This window comes from Psittacula echo (genome assembly GCF_963264785.1).
Source record: "Psittacula echo genome assembly, chromosome: Z".
NCBI lineage: Eukaryota > Metazoa > Chordata > Aves > Psittaciformes > Psittacidae > Psittacula > Psittacula echo.
The window spans coordinates 27,200,143-27,221,095 of NC_137742.1; the positions used below are offsets into that span (position 1 = coordinate 27,200,143).

The 20,953-nt window shown below is 43.0% G+C and overlaps 1 protein-coding gene across 3 annotated transcripts in view; it reads right to left on the bottom strand.

Moving 5' to 3' along the window:
- Nucleotides 1–20,953, bottom strand: part of IQGAP2 (IQ motif containing GTPase activating protein 2) — a 141,873-nt gene that overhangs the window by 108,753 nt on the left and 12,167 nt on the right. For all 3 annotated transcript variants that reach the window (XM_080637049.1, XM_080637047.1, XM_080637048.1), the window contains exon 2: nt 10,805–10,904. In XM_080637049.1, the coding sequence (XP_080493175.1) occupies nt 10,805–10,904 (100 nt within the window). The remainder of the gene's footprint in view (nt 1–10,804; nt 10,905–20,953) is intronic.

The following is a 20,953-nucleotide window of genomic DNA, read 5'->3' on the forward strand; positions in this document are numbered from 1 at the left end:
GTCAGCTTCTCATTCATCCCCTTGCAGTGCTCCAGCTGGTCATTGACATAGGGGGCAACACCCCCCTATTGTGCCTTCTGAATGTCCTTTCTGTACCTTTCCATTCCAGCACTCCAGTCATAGAAGCCATCCCACCACTTCTCATGAAGCCAAGAAGATCACAGTCCTGCAGGCATGTGCACATCTCTAACTCCTCTTGTTAATTCCCCATGTACATTGAGCCCCTGATGAAACTGACTTACTGCTGGAGTGGCTGGAATTCCCTTGTGCTGCTCTTCAGCTGACCTGTGATCCCTCTCCAGGCTCAAGGCATCCACAAAACTGGAAGGATGTTTCTTGTGAACACTCAATTTCTTGCTTCCAATGAACAGCTACAGGTTGGGCAAAGAAGAGATCCAGAGCAGCCCTGTGGAGAAAGACTTGGGGGTGTTGGTTGATGAGAAAATGAACATGAGCCGGCTGCAGTGTGCGCTCACAGCCCAGAAAGCCAACCGTACCCTGGGCTGCATCAAGAGGAGCAGGTCGAAGACACCAGCAGGTCGAAGGAGGTGATCCTGCCCCTCTGCTCTGCTCTTGTGAGACCTCACTTGGAGGATTGTGTGCAGTTCTGGTGTCTTCAACATAAAAAGGACATGGAACTGTTGGAACAAGTCCAGAGGAGGGCCACGAGGATGATCAGGGGACTGGAGCACCTCCTGTACGAAGATAGGCTGAGAAAGTTGGGGCTGTTCAGCCTGGAGAAGAGAAGGCTGCGTGGAGACCTCATAGCAGCCTTCCAGTATCTGAAGGGGGCCTACAAGGACACTGGGGATGGACTATTCATCAGGGACTGTAGTGACAGGACAAGGGGTAACGGGTTAAAACTTAAACAGGGGAAGTTTAGATTGGATATAAGGAAGAAATTCTTTACTGTGAGGGTGGTGAGGCACTGGAATGGGTTGCCCAGGGAGGCTGTGAATGCTCCATCCTTGGCAGTGTTCGAGGCCAGGTTGGATGAGGCCTTGGGTGGCATGGTTTAGTGTGAGGTGTCCCTGCCCATGGCAGGGAGTTGGAACTAGATGATGTTAAGGTCCTTTCCAACCCTAACTATTCTCTGATTCTAACTGAGATTCCCACCTGCACATATCTGTGGCTCCTCACCAGCAGCAGTGGTCTACAGAAGATAGTGCTATAAAGGTCACCAAGTAAAGCTGCTCTCTCACCTCTTCCGATCTATGAAAGCTCATTCACATCTCACCACAGCAGTTTCTACAAGTGCCCAAATAAACACTTCTTCAAAAGCTCAACGGCTCTGCAGGACATGGCAGTTGGAAAAGGAGGATCTCAGCATGTGAAAAGTACACTCCTGCAAGGGAGCTGTTAATAAGCAGATTCCATCAGCCTTGATAATTTCGTCCACTAATACAAAGCAAACAGACATATAACCACAAAACAAAGCTTTTTGAATGCTGCACTAGAGTTACTGGGCAATGGGAAGTTTACCAGCCAGAATGTACCACTTGCTGGTCAGCTATACAACCAGTGCAGCATAAAACCATCACAGCCCATAGCCCAGCACAGGTGTCATGGTCACACAGCCATTTATTCTGTCATTAACAGACAGGAAAACACAGGACTTGGCTGCTCTCAGACAAATAGAAACTACACTCTGATTTACTGAACAGAGTCCAAACAATGCAGAAGGACCTATCCAAAGGTTAAGAGCAAAATGTAAGCCTTTCAACACTAAGCAAAGGATAAAACAGTGCCCTTCCATCCCTCAGTTACCATCACAGGTTCTTCCCAACAGCAACTTTATATGAATACCTTAGGCAAGGTGCAAACCTCAGGTACCACTGCTACCTCTAATACCCATAGCTGTGTTCCTCCCTGCACAACCCAGGCTCAAACTTTCCTTTACCATCCTTCCAGAAGTAGAAGTTTTGGTCAGTGATCCCTGCCAGCCTCCCTGATAGCCTGCTCCGCTACTTCTTGGTGCATTCCGTGCCATACCATAACAACTCAGCTACTGCTGATACCTTAGGAGACAACCTCAGGTTACACTTAATATTAACTAGGAACTACACAGGGTGCAAAATGATCTGACAAACAGCTAAGCTTATGGATGGAGTAAAAAGGCAAACAGGCTTTTGTGTTGCACCATGGAAAATCCAAATTGCAAAGGGGAAAGAGGAGGAAAAACGAAAATGCTATGTGCTCTTTTGGTGAAGCTGAACCTAACAACTATCCCCATATGACGGCATTGGAGCACAGACTGGCTTCAGGTTCATTACTCTTCATAAAAAATAAGAAAAAAAAAACCCACACAGGAAAAAAAAGCCACCAAACAACAGCCAAACACCCTTCCCCTGGAAAAGCCTCCAAACAAAACCAAACACAATACCTTTTACAAGAGGGTGGTACCAAAAAGAAAGGTGGAAAACTGAGAAAGAATTGGCTCTTCAGAGACTATACAGTTAGATTCAGTGCATGATATAAGTGCCATATGATTTAGTCTCCAAGAAATAAAGGTCACATCCATCATTACTCAGCAGCATTATTCTGCTGCTATACATGCTGAGCAATGGCCCATAACATGTGCACAAATTACCTCCACATACCAGCGAGCAGGTCAATGCATCCTGTACAGAAACTAACACAAAGGTTTCTCTCTCGTTTAGATCTTAATAGTAAGACTTTTCATATGCCAATATTATCCAAGCAATTGGATGATTGATGATTGATATTACTCACAATTGCATATGAAAACTCTGGCATACCTGCACTATTGTGTAACTACCTGGAACAATTCAATAACTGTCAGTCTTTCTTTTAGGATCAAGACATGAAACAGGGAGTATATTTGCTGATCAATACTTCTGTGCAGACTGACCTACTTCAGGGACAGGTATATCCCAGCTAAGTAGGATTCTTCCAAGGATTTCAGCCCATGAAGCACACTAATTTCAAACATTTGACCTTTACAGATCTGCTGTCAGCTGTGTTCACTGGTGTTTTATGAGGCTTAAGGCAGAGAGGAAGATGAGCCAAAGTTCATTATCTACATGTCAGTAGACTACCGCTCCTAGAAAACTGATTCTTTTGAGGGAAAAAAAAAAAAAAACCCGATACAAAACAGATTACCAAAAAGTAACATCTTAACATTTTTTACTTAAAACAACAAGTTGTACAACTATATTACAATTTTATTGATTTACGTCTAAGTAAAAAAATTTAAAGACTTCCTGTAGTCTGAAAGAAAACAACTTAAACCAGAGAATTTGGTAGCATTAATTCACTCATGAGCTGCCAGGGCTGCACAGTTTCCACAACTTTGCTCACAGAGAAACAGCAGCATGAAACCTGACAGAATTCACTTGTAATACCAAGCCTTTGTAGGATACCAGTAACCCACCAGAAACGGGGTAGGCTCCAAAGTTCCACAGTCCTGACAACTGGAACAACCTGAGCTTCCTATGGTGCTATGGTACTGCAAACTCTTAGCTGTTACGAAAGTCAATTAAGCACTTCAAAATGTTTTAAACTGCACGTACGTTTTTACACAGCAGCTTCCAGCTGTGATCTCTTCAGTGACCAATACTGCAACTACCCATTGGAGACCAATACAACGAAGGAGGCAGGTTTTATATTATTTGATTTTCTGTTATAAAGAAATTTGACAAGAATAAGGATTTACATTTTCAAAATAAAAAATTACTCCTCAAATGAAATTTTCTGGATAGTTTTCCTGTAGTTTTCCTAATGTGTCTTCATTGTCTTAACATTAAAGCTAAAGCTTCAGTGTTTCCCACAAGTTCCTGTCCTACTGAACAGCTGAGCAAGGAAAGTAAGAAGTATGACAAATACAGGCAGTTCTGCTTATGAAATTTCAACATATACTTTGTGAAACAAAGTGTATTCCATTTCATACAGAGAGGGACAAGGTTAGTAAAATGAGGCCTTCCATGGTCCAAATTCAAGTTTAGCATAAGAAGGCATAATTTCCTAAGAAGCCAAGAGAAATAGTGCCTGCTTAAGTATGGATGTATATAACCCTAGCCAGACAGCAGATTTACTGTAAAGTGGATTTGCATTATTTGCCAAAGCTTCAATCATGGTTTTAAACCTTTCAAATCTGTATTATCATTTACAGTGCTGTAATTGCACATCTGCAGAGAGACATGCAACAGCAAAAGTCAAACTCATGGCAGAGTCTGATGTTCTGGGTATTACAAAGATAACCTTTGGGAAGGGGGATATTCTGGTAAATTTTACCTATTAAAATGCACCTAACACAACAAGACATTAGAGCTTGTGACATGCCTACTTTAAGTATTCTTTATTTAACAGAATAATTTGCCAAGCAATAATGAAAATGTATTGGTGTAATGCTTGGAAGGCTTCTGTTAGAGGTACCCACAGCTGTATTGTTTGAGAAAATCCCTACTCCTAATTACTTCTCTTGATTTTATTCTTCTCAGGAGTTCAAGGTTACTGGATACTACTAATTTTTCTCTACTTTTTTTTTTTATATGCACTTAACTTCCCTTAAAGACAAAAGTAATAAATCAAATTACATATACAAGCCACCAAAACCTTCATTTGTCAGATGAGGGATCTGGGGTAGAAAGGAGACAGCAGTCTAATGGAACAAAATGGTTTTCCTCCAATTCAAATATTTTTCTCCATATTCAAACTTACCAACCACTGCAGATACCTCAAGCCTGCTCATTGTGTTTAAAAGACAATTTCCTATGCAGTACACAAATACTGTGCCAAGCAGAGAAAGTATTTGCAGAAGCATCAGCTACCAGCGACAGGTTTCTTTCATGTTAAACTTGGAGAGTTTTCATTAAAGCTGGGCTACAGGAAGTACGTGTGCAAACAGTGGTCTGAAAAGCAGCTGAAAGTACACATTCTTCAACTGTTTAATTAACTCTGGCATTTCAAAATGCAGAGATGTTATGCAATAATATTTTGGTTACAAATGCAGTGAGAGAAAAAAAACCCAAACAAAACAACATAATCCCTGTACTGTTCCAGCCATGCTCTGTCCCAATCTTTTGCTACTTATTGTTTATATCAGTATTTATTAATCTTCAATATGGACCAAGACACATGGTGTTTGCGCAGTACCGGTTAGCTGAAACAGTAGTTGCTATCATTTCAGCAGCAGCCAACTGAATGGAAAACTCATCTTGCTTTACCTATATCAGTCTTTCCAGTGCTATTCATAGTGTCCTGAATACTAGAATATCCTCTCTGTGCAGTCAGGATTTATAGAAACAAAAAGAGCTTGTAACTGTAAACAGAAATCAAATATATAGTGAGGCAGTTCCCACTCACATGTTTTGCCCAGAAGGGCAAGCAGGTGGCAGCCACCATTCTGGGCTTTTTCACAGCACAGTGCTGCACCCGGGGCCAAAGGCTTCTGCCTTCTCTGACTAAGACCCACAGCCACAAGCACAAGAAGGACTGGGAGCACATGCATCCTACAGAGGCTGCTCTAGTGCTGCTAGGTAGGGATGATCACCCAGCTGGGACCTGTTTAGGAGCAGCAAAAGTCAATTCATCAGCAAGTGCCTCCTGCAAAACTGCACCCAGCATGGCTGAAGGGCCGGATCCACTGTGTGTAGTTGAAGTAGCCTGGACCCTACAACCCAAGCCTCCCAAGCTTCTACTGGTCTCGTTTTACCGCAGTTTGAATTATGACCCCATTGCTCCCCCTGAGGTTGCTGTCTTGATGTCCAGAGTCCCCAGTTTTGTTTACACTCTGCTGTAACAAAGAAAATGCTAAACCCATGCAAATACAGAGCAGAGATCGCACATCAACATGTTTCAGCCCTGATCAAGCACACAGAGAGGATGTGTAATGTGCAGTGAGAAGACTCAGAGTATTGTGTACAGTTCTGGTGTCCTCAACATAAAAAGGACATAGAATTGTTGGAACAAGTCACAGTATCACAGTATGCTAGAGATTGGAAGGGACCTCAAAAGATCATCTAGTCCAATCCCCCTGCCAGAGCAGGAACACCTAGATAAGGTTACACAGGAATGTGTCCAGGCGGGTTTTGAATGTCTCCAGAGAAGGAGACTCCACAACCCCCCTGGGCAGCCTGTTCCAGTGTTCCGTCACCCTCACTGAGAAGAAATTTCTTCTCAAGTTTAAGTGGAACCTCTTGTGTTCCAGTTTGTACCCATTACCCCTTGTCCTATCATTGTTTGCCACTGAGAAGAGCCTGGCTCCATCCTCGTGACCCTCCCCCTTTATATATTTATATACACTAATAAGGTCACCCCCCAGTCTCCTCTTCTCCAAACTATAGAGACCCAGCTCCCTCAGCCTTTCCTCATAAGGGAGATGCTCCACTCCCTTCATCATCTTTGTCGCCCTGCATTGGACTCTCTCCAGCAGGTCCCTGTCCTTCTTGAACTGAGGAGCCCAGAACTGGACACAATATTCCAGATGCGGTCTCACCAGGGCAGAGTAGAGGGGAAGGAGGACCTCTCTCAACCTACTGACCACCCCCCTTCTAATACACCCCAGGATGCCATTGGCCTTCTTGGCCACAAGGGCACAGTGTTGGCTCATGGTCATCCTGCTGTCCACTAGGATCCCCAGGTCCCTCTCCCCTACACTACTCTCTAACAGGTCGTTCCCCAACCTATACTGGAACCTGGGGTTGTTCCTGCCCAGATGCAGGACTCTACACTTTCCCTTGTTATATTTCATCAAGTTTCTCCCTGCCCAACTCTCCAGCCTGTCCAGGTCTCGCTGGATGGCAGCACAGCCTTCTGGCGTGTCAGCCACTCCTCCCAGCTTAGTGTCATCAGCAAACTTGCTGACAGTACACTCAATTCCCTCATCTAAATCGTTGATGAATATATTAAATAATACTGGTCCCAATACTGACCCCTGAGGCACTCCACTAGATACAGGCCTCCAACTAGACTCCGCCCCATAGACTACAACTCTCTGGCTTCTCTCCTTCAGCCAGTTCACAGTCCACCTCACTACCTGATCATCCAGACCACACTTCCTCAGTTTAGCTGTGAGGATGCTGTGGGAGACTGTGGCAAATGCTTTGCTGAAGTCAAGGTAGACCACATCTACCACTCTGCCATCATCCATCCACAATGTTATTTCCTCATAAAAGGCTATGAGGTTGGTCAAGCATGACTTCCCCTTGGTAAAGCCATGTTGACTGCCCCTCATAACCCTCTTATCCTTGACATGCCTTAAGATGGCACCAAGGATAAGGTGTTCCATCACTTTCCCAGGGATGGAGGTGAGGCTGACCGGTCTATAGTTACCCGGGTCCTCTTTCTTGCCCTTTTAGAAGACTGGAGTGACATTTGCTTTCCTCCAGTCCTCAGGCATCTCTCCCGTTTCCCAAGACTTGGTAAAGATGATGGAGAGTGGTCTAGCAATGACTTCCGCCAGTTCCCTCAGCACCCGCGGGTGCATCCCATCTGGACCCATGGATTTATGGATGTCCAGATTGATCAACTGGTCTCTAACACATTCCTCATCGACTAAGGCAAACTGCTCCGTTGACCTGACTTCATCTGAGGTCACAGGGGTAAAGGGCTCTTCAGGACTGCCTCCGGCAGAGTAGACAGAGACAAAGAAGGCATTCAATAACTCCGCCATCTCTGTATCTTCTGTCACCAGGGCACCCATCCTGTTCATCAGTGGGCCTACCTTGCCTCTGGTGTTAGTTTTATCAGCCATGTATTTGAAAAAGCTCTTTCTGCTGTCCTTGACCTCTCTCACCAGATTTAATTCTAAGGAGGCCTTAGCCATCCTAGCTGCCTTCCTACATCCTCTAGCAGCAGCCTTATATTCCTCCCAAGTGGCCAGTCCAGAGGAGGGCCATGATGATGATCAGGGGACTGGAGCACCTCCCGTATGAAGACAGGCTGAGAAAGTTGGGGCTGTTCAGCCTGGAGAAGAGAAGGCTGCGTGGAGACCTCATAGCAGCCTTCCAGCATCTGAAGGGGGCCTACAAGGACGCTGGGGATGGACTATTCATCAGGGACTGTAGTGACAGGACAAGGGGTAACGGATTCAAACTTAAACAGGGGAAGTTTAGATTGGATATAAGGAAGAAATTCTTTACTGTGAGGGTGGCGATGCACTGGAATGGGTTGCCCAGGGAGGCTGTGAGTGCTCCATCCTTGGCGGTGTTCAAGGCCAGGTTGGATGAGGCCTTGGACGGCATTGTTTAGTGTGAGGTGTCCCTGCCCATGGCAGGGGGGTTGGAACTAGATGATCTTAAGGTCCTTTCCAACCCTAACTATTCTATGATTCTATGAAGAGATATGGCATTTTCTCATGCTGTTTTTCTACCAGGTCAGGACTGGGAAGAACGTAGTTGTGTACCTTTGCCACCCCAATCTCCCTGGATGGTATTACTCAGCTCCTGAGGAAGCGAGGCTAGGGATTACACAGCCATTAGACACAGGCATTTCTTCTCATTTCTGCAAGTTTTTTTGCACATGTTTTTTGCCATTAGTAAGAGTCCATCTCAGGACAAAGTCTGATGGTGCAACTGAATTATCTTCTTTGTGAAGGGAGAAGTTTACCTTGCCCTCTTTTTGCTGCCACAGCAGCTCTCTCCACAGAGGGGGGGCACAGTAAAAAGATATCCAACAGCATCTGACTACTGCATAACCTCCACCTGTAACAACCCAACCCCCCTGTGGGGGAAGCACAAGGCTTCTTACACCACAGCACTCATCAGCACCTCATGCAGTACCAAACATTGCCCAAGAACATTACCAGTAAATTGCAGTTTTCCAAATGGAGATCCAGAAATACTTCCAGGTACCTAACTGCCCTGGGAGCAAGTGTGCTGGCTGCAAAGTCCCATCACCTTACGGCAGAACTAAAGGAGTATTTCTTCTGCAAAACTGCTAATAGCATTAATTCATATAAAAATAAATACAAGGAAGAGGAGGGAATTACTCATAGCAGATGCTAATCTAAGTCATTAATTGTAAAAATAATTTCACACTTTCTTGAAAATATCAAGGGAGATTTTTCAAATGAACTAGAGGACATGAGTTCAAAGTGACAAATAGCCCTGGGAAGGGGGAGAGGGTGAAAAAAGCCTGGACGATTAATTGTTAATAATAATAATAGAAGAAAGAAGGCTGGATTTGGAGACTGGCTGTTACTGTTACCTTGCCAGAAGCCAGCAGGTAGGTGAATTGCAACAAACCTAGGGGGAACCTTGAGTTTAATCCAAGTTTGACTCACTGAGGTTTCTTGAGATGATGGAGCCAATTTAATGTCTCAGCAAGGAAGACCTGCTCCCTCTCCTCTCCCAAGCGTGTGACTGCACCCCATCCCCTTCCTCTTGTCAGCACTTATTGTCCTCTGACCCCTTGATCAGATCAGAAAGCTCACTAAACCCCTAGAAAACTAACTCAACAAAAGAGCTACTAATTTCCTGCTGGGATAGTCAGCCGACCCAGTCGATAAGGGACAATCTCTTTCAACCGCATGATGGAGGCAACAAGAGTGTGCAGAGCAGGCCAGTCCTCTCTGGCAGCAGTAAGATGATTGCCATTTTAAATATGTGAACAGGGAACCACTGCCGTGGAAAGAGGAAGAAAAAGCAATGCAGGCAATGTTTACTACAGCAAATGGGACAGCATAGTGAATAGGAAGTAAGAATGGCTGATTTTTGAAATAATGCCCCTAGCACAAGATCATTGGCAGCTGTCTGCCCCATGACTGCTAAATAGGTAACCCTCAGTGCCACATAGTGATGGCAAGGGGAATGGTGTGGAAACAAAGCCCAGAGCCCTTTTTACATTTGATTCCTGTCTCAATACACTGGCTTACTCCATTCTAAAGATTCTATGGCTTGTCATTGCACTGAGGTTTCACAGCTTGCACTACTAATCATCACAGTTCAAGATTCCTTTTCTCTAGGAAATTCTAGGAGTCATTGCAACTAATGGTTAAGACTAAAACGACCCTCATCAACAAATGCAGAGGCAGAAGCAAAACACTTTAAGTTGCCCAGGGCAATAAATTGAATACAAGAGGTATCTATCTCTGAAAAACTGCAGTCAGACTGAATGTAAGATATGCTTTCACACGTGACATTAGCAGTACTCTTCAAGCTACTCCAAAAGTACAAGGATATTGCACCTTGTTTTCTTGTTCACTAATTATGAAAATTTTGTCCAGTGTTTGTTTTGAGAATGAAGTGTAGTACAGTACATTTGCACAAAGATGATAAAATCCCTGTGCGCTTGCAGAACAGTGCTTCATTACCGTCGATTCAAGAGATGAGTACTCCTGACCAATAAAGAAAGAACAGAGTCCATGTTACCTTATTGCCCTGCCTGCAGTTACAACTGAAACACTGAGATGATATGGATCATTAACTCAGGTGATATTCTGCCATCTTAGCAACCTGAGTTATTTCATAAGCACTACCAGTAAGAAGGGAACATGACCACCACACAGCCAGGAACAAAAGACTTTCCCAATTAGTCATAAGCCTGATTCAGCTTCTCACAAAACCACAGCCTTGGGTTTTATTACCCACCCCTACTTTCATTGAAGATAGTCACAGTCACCACAGTAACTCCGAGAAGGTTGTCTTGATTGCTTCTAAATCAGTCTTTGAATTAAACTTTCCACACTGGGCATTAGTTTCTCATTCTGAATGCTATAAAATTCCAACATCAAGTTAATCTAAGTAATTCAAGAAGTTGAATAAAAATTACTATACTCAAGGACACAACAGGGCTGAACTTGTGTATTTAAAGGTGAGGTATAAGCATGCTTTCATTTACTTACCTTTTTGCTTCCTCTAAGTGGCACAGGTACTCATAAGCAATGTTCTGACGTCTCCTCTCATCCATTTCTTCTGCTGAAAGCCTTTCATCGTCCACAATAGCTGCAAACAGAAACCCATACCAAGTTACATATGGGTCAGGAGTGATTCTTAGAGCCATGTTACTGAGAAACTAAGCGAATTACTGCAGAAGAGAAATTAAAATAGTCATCTTCCTCCATCAAAAAAGGACTTTTATAGTACCACATACAAAGATATTCAGATCACAAGAAGATGCTGTTCGCCATACAGTGAATTTAAGTTTCACTTGTTCAAAACCAAGAATTTATTTGTTTTTTGTGCATTGGCTGGTTTGGAGGCAAGATGGAGCACTCAAATACACATGGGGCTGAGGCTGGGAGCCAGCAGAATTTCACCTTACACATCCTCAGAGGAGTTTCAGGACTTCTCTGCGGAAGCTCAAAGCAAGCACAAGATGAAGAAACCATGTGCTAAGCAGAGCCTCAGCACTAGACATGAAGACAACAGTGCACTGCAAATGTACCTCAAGGGGCTTTTGGGAACAGGCTGCAGTATCAGGAACCCGTGAGACTGCAACAGATTGAGCTGCCTCCCACTGACGGGGGTAAAAAGGGCTGTAATCAAATGAACAAGACATGATATTCACACTCCTACTTGTTGTTGCAACCAAATCACACTCTCCCAGACTATTAAGGATGACTGTGTGCACATCTCTAACAGCAAATTACCTTGATTATTAACAGCTACTACCTATGACTGGTCTTCCTCTCTTTGTAGGGTACAGGGGGTCTCTGAGCAAATCTGCAATTCTTACAAATGTAATGGATCTGATGGGTCATCCAGTAACACTGACTTCTGGCTGAATTTTAGTCACTGTTTGTGAGGCTTTTGGAAACAGCCTTCAGCACAAACCAGTTACCAAAATTTGTGCTGTTTGTCACACAAGCCCTATTTGTGCTAATGGCTCCTAAAAGTGCTGGCCCTGCTCTTCTCCGTATTTCTCTGCCACGTACTTTTGTCATTTCGTGTGTCAAAGCTGGCAATCCTGAAGACGTATCACTGAACCAGAACAAGGGACAGCCCTTGCCAAAGATCAACGGCTAAGAAGAGACCCATGTCTAGAATGATCAGGTCGTTGGCCTAAGCTGCTGTGCACCTGCAGGCACAAAGGGAGGGAACGGAAGTGCAGGGCTGGGCCAGACACTTTCTGCAGCAGCCCACAAACTGGTTAGCTGAGAACATTAAGATGCATCCTCAGTAAAAAAAACGTGGGCCCCTTTCCTCCTCAAAGGCACTGTGAGATGTTTGTGAGTTCAGCTGCTACACAGATTGTGCATGCCATGAGCAAGTTTTCAGTGTTTCTCCAGCACAGCTGCCTCATGCAGTGGGCAAGCGCCTTCTTGTAGCTGACACAGGCAACTCAAGTAAAATGCACTATGAAAAGCAAAGAAGCTGTGCTCCTCAAATATATGCATACACTGAAGACTGTACCTCAAAAAACAAAAGAGAACATAAATCAAACAGAGAAATGATCCTACATGCATTTACTGAAGACACAAAGAATTTACACTTGCCCACGTTTCGGACTGATGCTACCACACATTGTTAACACATCATATAGCTTCTTTAAGCTTTGTAGTTTCAGTTTTAATCACCACAAGCACTGATATCTCTCATCTTCCTTCGCTTTTAAGATGGTTCTTCCTAATTACCCAGAAGTTTCATGCACTGATAAAACAAATACTCGTCTTGCCCTGAGTCCCTTTTAAGTCTGGTAACTCCAATAAGTGTGACTCACTCTAACTGGAGCTCTCAGATACTGTAATCAAGTCATCACTTGCTATGAACCAAAACATTAGTTTGGAAGCAAACATGAGGTGCAGGTGATAAAAATACTTGGTCGGACAAATTGGCCATGAAGGCTGCTCTTCTGCTGCTGTTAACCACACCACCATCAGCACATCCAGGCTAGGTTGTTCCAACTCCCTGACACAGCTCTACTGCTGCAGAGGAGTCCTGGCTCCCCAAAGTGAGGGAAAAGTACTGATGAGCCACCACACTGAAATTTAAAGTATCACTTTAATACCTATGACAGTCAAAAATCATAGCTCTCCCTTCTCTGTGAGATCTGCCCTGCTCCTCTTAGCTCATTAAAACAGCCATTTACTCCTGCCCTCCAAACACAACTCACCACAGCCATAAGCAAAACAGCAAAAAAGGCAGTTTATCGGAAACTAGGAGTAAGAAAACTACACAACCCATTTGATAAGTATCAGTCTAGGAATTCAGCTGAGTAACACTGATGTTATACAATCTAGTCCTGGATCTACACAACCACAAGGTCCCTCTCATCCTGAACAAGGACATCCCAGATCTAACAGCCCTTGCCAGCCACAAATCCCTCCTTAAAATTATTTGCAAAGATTGGTTCAGAGGGTGGATGAAGGCACTGACAGATACTGTGAGATTGTAACAGCTGTTCTGCTTGGGAAACTCTCTGATAATAAGGGGAAAGGGCAAGAGGCAAGAACAAGTAACTTGTAAACACTGAAAAATGGAAACCCCACATCATTTCTAGACAAGATACTACATCATCAGGTCACAGGTAGGAAATCGGGCTTCTTTCCCAACAAGGCCAAAGCTGCTGTTTCTGGGTTTAATATCTGAGCACTAAAAAGGCAGAGCACAGGGAGTGCCAACACCTACAGTGCTTATGCTGGGAGGAGTCTTTTGCAACACTGGCATCTGATTAAGACTGATTACATCCTTTCCCCCTCCAGCACATACTGGCTTCAAAGCAACAGTGTTATCACTTCAAATAAGTGGTTACAGACACTTCTAGAAACAGCAGTGACAACCTGTAGACTAGAGGTGGCTCCACGACTGAACTGCAGAGGAAACTACTTTAAAGACTTGGGTGCTTAAAGTGTAGCCTACTGCAAGATATTTTGACAAAGGCTTTAGTCTTTTACTAGGGTCCTGCATACAGCCTTCTGCAACTTCAAACACCCTATGACTGCATCCACCAATCCAGCCACACCAAGTTCAACACACAAATGAACTTGGTCTGAGGACAGAAAGCTCAGTCCTTCTGCCTAACAGGGCAAGTATTAGTCAGAAGACTGGGCAGAATGTTGAAAGAACAAACATGTTTCTGCTGTATCAGTAACTTCTTGATAGCACTCAACTCACAAGGGAAGGCTGTATTGTGATACAGGCTGTCAATGAGGCAGAGTAGGCAGAGCTGGGCCTCACCTGAAGACCCCCAGCTCACTTGGTAAGGCCAAGCAGGATCCAGAAAGACACAAAACATTGTGTCTGAAAAGACCAAATCCCACAGAACTCACATACACGCTAGATACAAGCTATATGGGAGTGCAGGGTCAAGGGGAAGGTATCTAAACCAGCATCTAATAAGATTAAAGTCATCAACTTTGTGACTTTGACTTTACAATTAAGAGGAAAATACCAAATATTCCTTCAAAGAGTGCATATTAAGAGTATGTCTGGACTACTGACAAGAACTAAAGAAAATGACAGTGTAGCTAGCCAAGAAGCTCTCAGTTTCAATTCTTTTTTAGATGTTGCCACCCTGTTGGACAGCAGTCAATACATACAAGCATGTGTGAGTTCCCTCAATATAGATAATCCTTCATGGAAAAACACTAAAGGAAGAGTGTGTATGCAAGGCTGTATGGAGCAGTAAGCACTACTAAATTTAGATTGACACACCTGACTTCAAACAAACACGAGAAGAAAAACAAATTAAAGAAAATGTTGTGTACCAGGGCGCATTCATAAATTGAGACACCTGAGCATCTTCCATCAGCTGACATAGTGCACTTACATCCACCCTTGTCTTTGTCTGAAATATTTGTCTCGTATACCACCATCACTGAAGAAGCAGAACAGGCAAGGCAGTAGCTGTGACTAGTTTGGGCTTTGGTTATGGATTGCAAAAAAAAAAAAAAAAACAAAAAAAACAACTTTCTGATGTGCCCTGACCCAAGATAGCTATTCCAGTTGCTGGTAAAAACTTTGAGTTCTGTCAGCTGCTGATGACAGGGCTGCCAACGCAACCTATGGCACACCATGCCCCTATACTCAACATGGCACAAGCAGCATTTACTGAATCTGACTTGGCATTAGTTGAAAACATAAAACAATTTCAACCTTTTGGATTTGAGTAAGTTTTCAGAAATAGGGCCACCATTTCTAAAGCTGCAATATAATTACTGAAACCAGCAATCAGCCCAGGTGCGGAAGAACCTGGAGCCATGACCTTGCTAATAGTGTCTGGAAAGAGATTCAAAACATCAGGTTCGTGTAAGATTGCTCAGTTTACACAAGAATTTTAAGAATAGGTACTGGCTGTGTAAATGTTGCCCAAGTTCGGAGTTAACCCTCTTATCACAACCATAGCAAGTATTCCGGAGGTCCCAGGGTCACAGAGATAATCCACGTTAACACTAAACTTACAGGATCTCTGCCATTAATATGTTTATACTTCAGATGACACTAAATAAGAGTTGTTTTACAGGTCTAATGTGCAATACATTTCAAATGAGCCTGTGTGTCCATGGATTATAATTTTAAATGAAGCTAAAATTAAAACTTCTATAATACGTAACCAAACAGCATACAAGGAAAAGTAATGTTTGATTTGACTTCTGAATACAAATTTATGGAGCAGTTCAGTAGGCATAATTCTAAATTATTGAGGGATCACAATTCCCCAAAACATTTTTGTTATCTTAAAACACTAAAGCTGGAAAAAAACCCTGCAAAAACCTCCACCAGTATTTAAGGCTTCCTGGTCATTCATTTGCACTCAGACGTACAGCTATCTGCAATAGTTCAAGAACAGCACAAGGCTCCTTCTAGCAGGCAGACTCTTTAATAAAGCATTTGCCACAGACATAACCAGAAGACTTCTTATACTGAAGAAGGCAAAGAAAGGAACAGAAGCTTTTATTTCCCAGGGCCAATTCCTCTCAATTTCCTGCCACCAGAGACTTTTTTCCATGGAAAGCAAGACATGATCAAGGAGGAAGAGGGCTTTTTTGGCACCACAGCAGGCAAGCTCAATACACAGGACATAACGGAGGATGAAGAGAACAAAATCCACTTGCAGGGACAGAAAACAATTTTTAAAGTCAGGATTGAGGGAGAAAAAGAGATACATGGAAAATACTGTAAAATGCTGGAATGAAAGCTTTTCACCAGAGTATTTGAATTAAACATTGGCTAATTCACATTTGGCAGTCCCAGATGTGTACTGTCCTGGCCATGCAGTAGGTAAGGCAAGGCAAGGCAGCGCTCCAGTTCACTAGTAAGAAATTCTGCATGTTCTGCTTATTCTCTCCTCGTACTTTTGTTTCCTCCACCCAAGCCTGTCCCCACATCCCCACTGCAAAGTGTTTAACAGAGGCATGCTGTAACAGCTGACAACACACACACACACACACAAAAGCCAAGCCCCTCTTGCACAAAAACTCCTGACTGACGTTTTGCTAGCCATAGGCAGCCCCAGTGAAAGCTGAGCCCATCACAACAGGCTCTAGGCAGCATCCCATCCCCATGTCTGCCTGTACCACAAGGATAAGCTGTGAACCTGAAGCATTTGCCATCACACTTCAGTGCTATAGTTTCAAGAAAAAGCTGGTCGAATTTCAAATGGTCAAGGTGACTTTAAACCTTATTATTATATGAGAGTATATAACTATTTTGCCCTCGTGTGAAATAGGCCAATAAATTCCATGTCAATAAATTCAGAGGTCAATAAATCCAGTAAATTCACCTTTTTATTCCTAGTAAAGTTTGTACTTTCACTCCAGGAGTGACTGCTCACGGCAGTTCAGCTCCATGGCCACTCCTAGGTCTGCAGTTCAGATGCTACTACTTCACCAATGTATCACTGTCCAACCCCTGTAACTGGAGCAGGTCCAAGCTGATGATGCTCTGAGCCATGCTTGCTGCTACCTGGGCTGCCCTTACTGCAGTGGGGCAGGAGCTTACAGGACTTCAGCTGGAAATTATGTGGACAGGATTACATGAACAGATACCAGAAAAACACTGCTCAAAGCTAGAGACAGAAGGAATCCCTTTCTGAGGCTCCACTTCCAATGTCAACTCATAGGTATCTAATGGAACAGTTTATTAAATGTGCAGAAGAAAGATGCCAACTTTAATTATGTGAACTTTATGTGAATTTGAGATCATTCAATAGGCTAAGAAAAAAAAAAAGGCTTTACAGCACAAAACACTTATTACAAGTGTTCTGTTATTAAGATATTTAGTACCTACAGGTCTATTGTTACATTGGCAGAAATTTAAGGCTCTGATCAAAACAGCTTTCTATGTCAAAAAGCACAGCCACAAGCAGCTAGCACGTGTCCCACAACAATACAACCACATGGCCTGCGCCTATTTCTCTGGCTCCAGTTGAAGTAATTCAGTCCATTCCCTGATTATTTGCTCCAAGAAAGGGCTCTGGACAAAGGCAGACACAGCAAGAACTCAGAAACCTGCCACAGCTGTGAACTTGGAGGGCAGATTCATTTGAGATAGTAGATTAACAGAAAATTCAAATATAAGGCTCTTCAATATGGCATTTTTCAAATCTTTCCAACATTGCATGACTCCCTCCCTTAAAAATTGCTGTCTCTCTCCTGATACAGTTATTACATTATCCAAAACAATCAGGCTCAGATTTCCATACAGAACTATACACGCATCCTCTGGCCAGCAGACAGATATTATCCAACTCTTACAAATTGCGAGTCACACAGGATCTTCAAGGCCACTGTTCTGGACCAGATCTCACTGCCCAGACACTGCAGAAACATGGAAATTAAGCACACACCATTAGCGTGGGAGTGTTGACAACAGAACTCCAGCAAAATGACATCCTGATGCAAAACTAAAGATGTCTGCTAAACTAATCTTTCCCTTGAGCTTTCTCAGAGAGTCGCACTCTTGTGTGTTCACTTTCCTGAGTACTCCTCCCCCTGTTTCCTTGAAAAATGGCTTCTTTCACTGTCATGTGTCTATTACCACAAGTCCAACCACATCCACTTACAGACTCTTAGCACTATTACAATATGTGGACCTTAGGACTATCATACCAAGGAGACAATGATGCAACAGCAACCTCAGCCCTTGCTTCTGGAGCCAAGTGTCAAAACTGCTCAGTTTCAGTCTGTCAAGAAGGCAATAGGACTCCAAGGATGTGGAGATACTTGAATTCCCACAAAGTTTAGAAAGTATCATTTAGCCACACAGACACAAGACAGCTTTTGCATTCAGCAAGTAACTACATGCACTGCCAGAATATTTAACAATTCATTTTTTGACGTATAGGTAAACACAGGCTTTCTACAGTACCATCAAGTGAGACTTTAGTAGTGGCAATACATTAAAATAAATTAAGTATTTCTAACATCTTATTGTATAATGATAACACACATTCATCTCTTTTAGTAGGGTCCCTTACCGTTATGCAGAAAAATAACACTGCTCATTTTATCTGAACTTCAGCATAATTATTCTGTATGCCTGGAAGAATAAGGAGACAGAGCAATGGAGTTGAAGGAAGTATATGAAAATCCAACTCCATACTATTTTGGTTAGCTTCAAGTGTTGCCATCTATAATTACAAATATGAAATGCAATTAATCAGCCTATTGCCCAGCCGCTTCGACCTTCCACCTATATCGCACTGCCAGTCTCACTGTCTCCAGCAAGACTTCACATAAATCCTTAAAATTGTAACTGTTTATCTTTGCACACTTTGCAAGCAGGTCGCCTCAAAGCACAACAGGTTTCCCCAAGATTCAGGTTCTCAGGGAACACCTTTAAAACTCTAGCTCCTTTTTATGGACTTCACAGTTGACCTTAAAGTTCTTTGTCAATATAAACCCTCAGTTTATGTCACCAAAAAAGTTACAAGCCTGAGAAGGCCCTCAGACTGATGGATCCTGAAGAGGCAGCGAACACCAATCGCAAGCTGTTTCTTTCCCTTACAGGCCATGTTATCTCCAGTTACCTAGTCTAAAAGCCATTAAACACAGCCAAGCTTGAGGGCAGCTTGAAAAAGACTACACTGGGAAGTAGTCAGTCTGGTTGGAAGGTCTGCTTAGTTTACACATGCTTACTGAAAGAATGGCATATTTCATGTGGGCTTTAAAAAAGGTAATGTTTTGAAAAGGCTGGTTGATCAGATTAGCACATCACTGGAGGCTTGAGGCACTCAAATGAATATTGCACATTCCATCAGGAATTTCCAACAGGCTTTCCTTCTCCAGAGGCTAATTCATGAGGAAACAAATAGCAAAGCATGAAAGGTTCCTCTGTCAGCCCTACACACTCCCTGCTTTCTTAAATAAAGAACTTAAGATTTCAATTCCATGTATTTTGACACATTTTCCATTTGCTCCATTCATTTCACTGGAATTACTTTAACCTGTTTGTTTTTTATTAACAATAAACACTAACAATACTCAGTAAAAGAGCCAAAATTTTACCATATGGATTCCATTTCCTTACTTTTTACCTACTGTGACCTCAGTTCAACTTAAAAAGAAGTAAATGAAATAATGAAAAAGTTTAATATTGCCAGGCTAGTAAAACACACTACTCAGCTATGAAAGACAAATGTTAGCATCTACAGCACGCCTCAGTATCAAGTCTGTAATGGGATTTAGTCAGAAGAAAAATGCTAAGTAACTTGCCTACAAATGCCATCAAATTTATTTCTAGCATTAAAAATTTTATATTTAATTTTTCTCAGAAAAGAACTTCGGATATATGAGTAGCTCAAATGCATATGCACACCCACATAAGAGGAGAAGTAACTTGTGGAAGGTAAAATGTTTTGAAGGGTATCAAAAAAGGTGAAAAGCACATCTGAAAGGCATTCATGCTTTTCAAGGAGCTGGACAGAAAGGCACAAATTAACAGGAAAAGGAGACGTGCTTACAGCCTTCTGCTGAACCCCAAAGGCACTTTCATTATATGTAGTCACACCACCGCTGCCTGTAACTACAACCCCACCCGTAAACATTTGTGGACCAAATACAGAAAGCCACTGCAGAAATGGAGTGGAAGAACAGGAAAGAGGGCTGGAGATGATCAGGAGGAAGGGCAGGGCAAAGACTGAACTCACCACAGTGGCAGCACAAAACCCAGACTCAGGTTCTTCTGCCCCTCATCTGCTTGCCCATGTTGATGTCGACCCAGGGCTCTATCACACTCTTACTGCTGCCAGTTTAGATACTCTGCTTTGCAAACAGCAGCTAAGATCACCCTAATTGTTTGAGACTTGTTCAACACCGAGAACCAAAATAAGGTATGAGGCTTACTGTGGCAAAGGGGTACCATAGGAACTCAAGAAACTAAGCATGTCTAAAAAGAGCTACTGCAGTTTCACCAGAAGGCAAACTCATTGAAGTCCACAGGGAGGAACATAACACTTTGGTCGCTGTTATTCTCTGTTAGAAATTCAGATGACTGATGGCCATTTAAACAGTAATCTATTAAGCTAGTGCCCTGCAAATGCTGCACACGATTTTTGGCTAAACCAGAACTTTGTCAAATTTCTGTTTCAATCTTGAAAGCATCAAAAAAATCTCACCTGCATTACAGTCTGAGATCAGAACAGTAAACTGCTACTACTTGGAGGCTGGTTAGGGAAGGGCTACTCTTTGCTGCGAGAAAGGAGGAAGACAAGAACAACAGCAACAGGGTGAGCGAGAGAGGAAGGGAACATCCCCTCACACCTCCTGAAGAAAGTCTAGCATTATACTCTTTTTACAGGGGAAGAATTACTGAATGGATTCAATATTCAGATCATTGGAAGGCTTCCTACCAGCAAACTCACAGTATGAGCCGAAAGAAATCAGCTGGAAGAAATGTGGTAAGATGCAGTTTAACGAACAGGAGAATGACAAGCAGGAACACCGGAGTGAAAGACAAAGAGAACCTGAGGAGAAAGCTGTGTCTGAGTGTCAATGGATAACTCAGACAAGAGCTACATGAGTCATAGGGTCTGAACCACAAGACTCAGAAGCACTGAAACACCTGTCTAGGAAAAGCCATAGGCAAGAGCATCATGTAAGCACTGGGTAGAT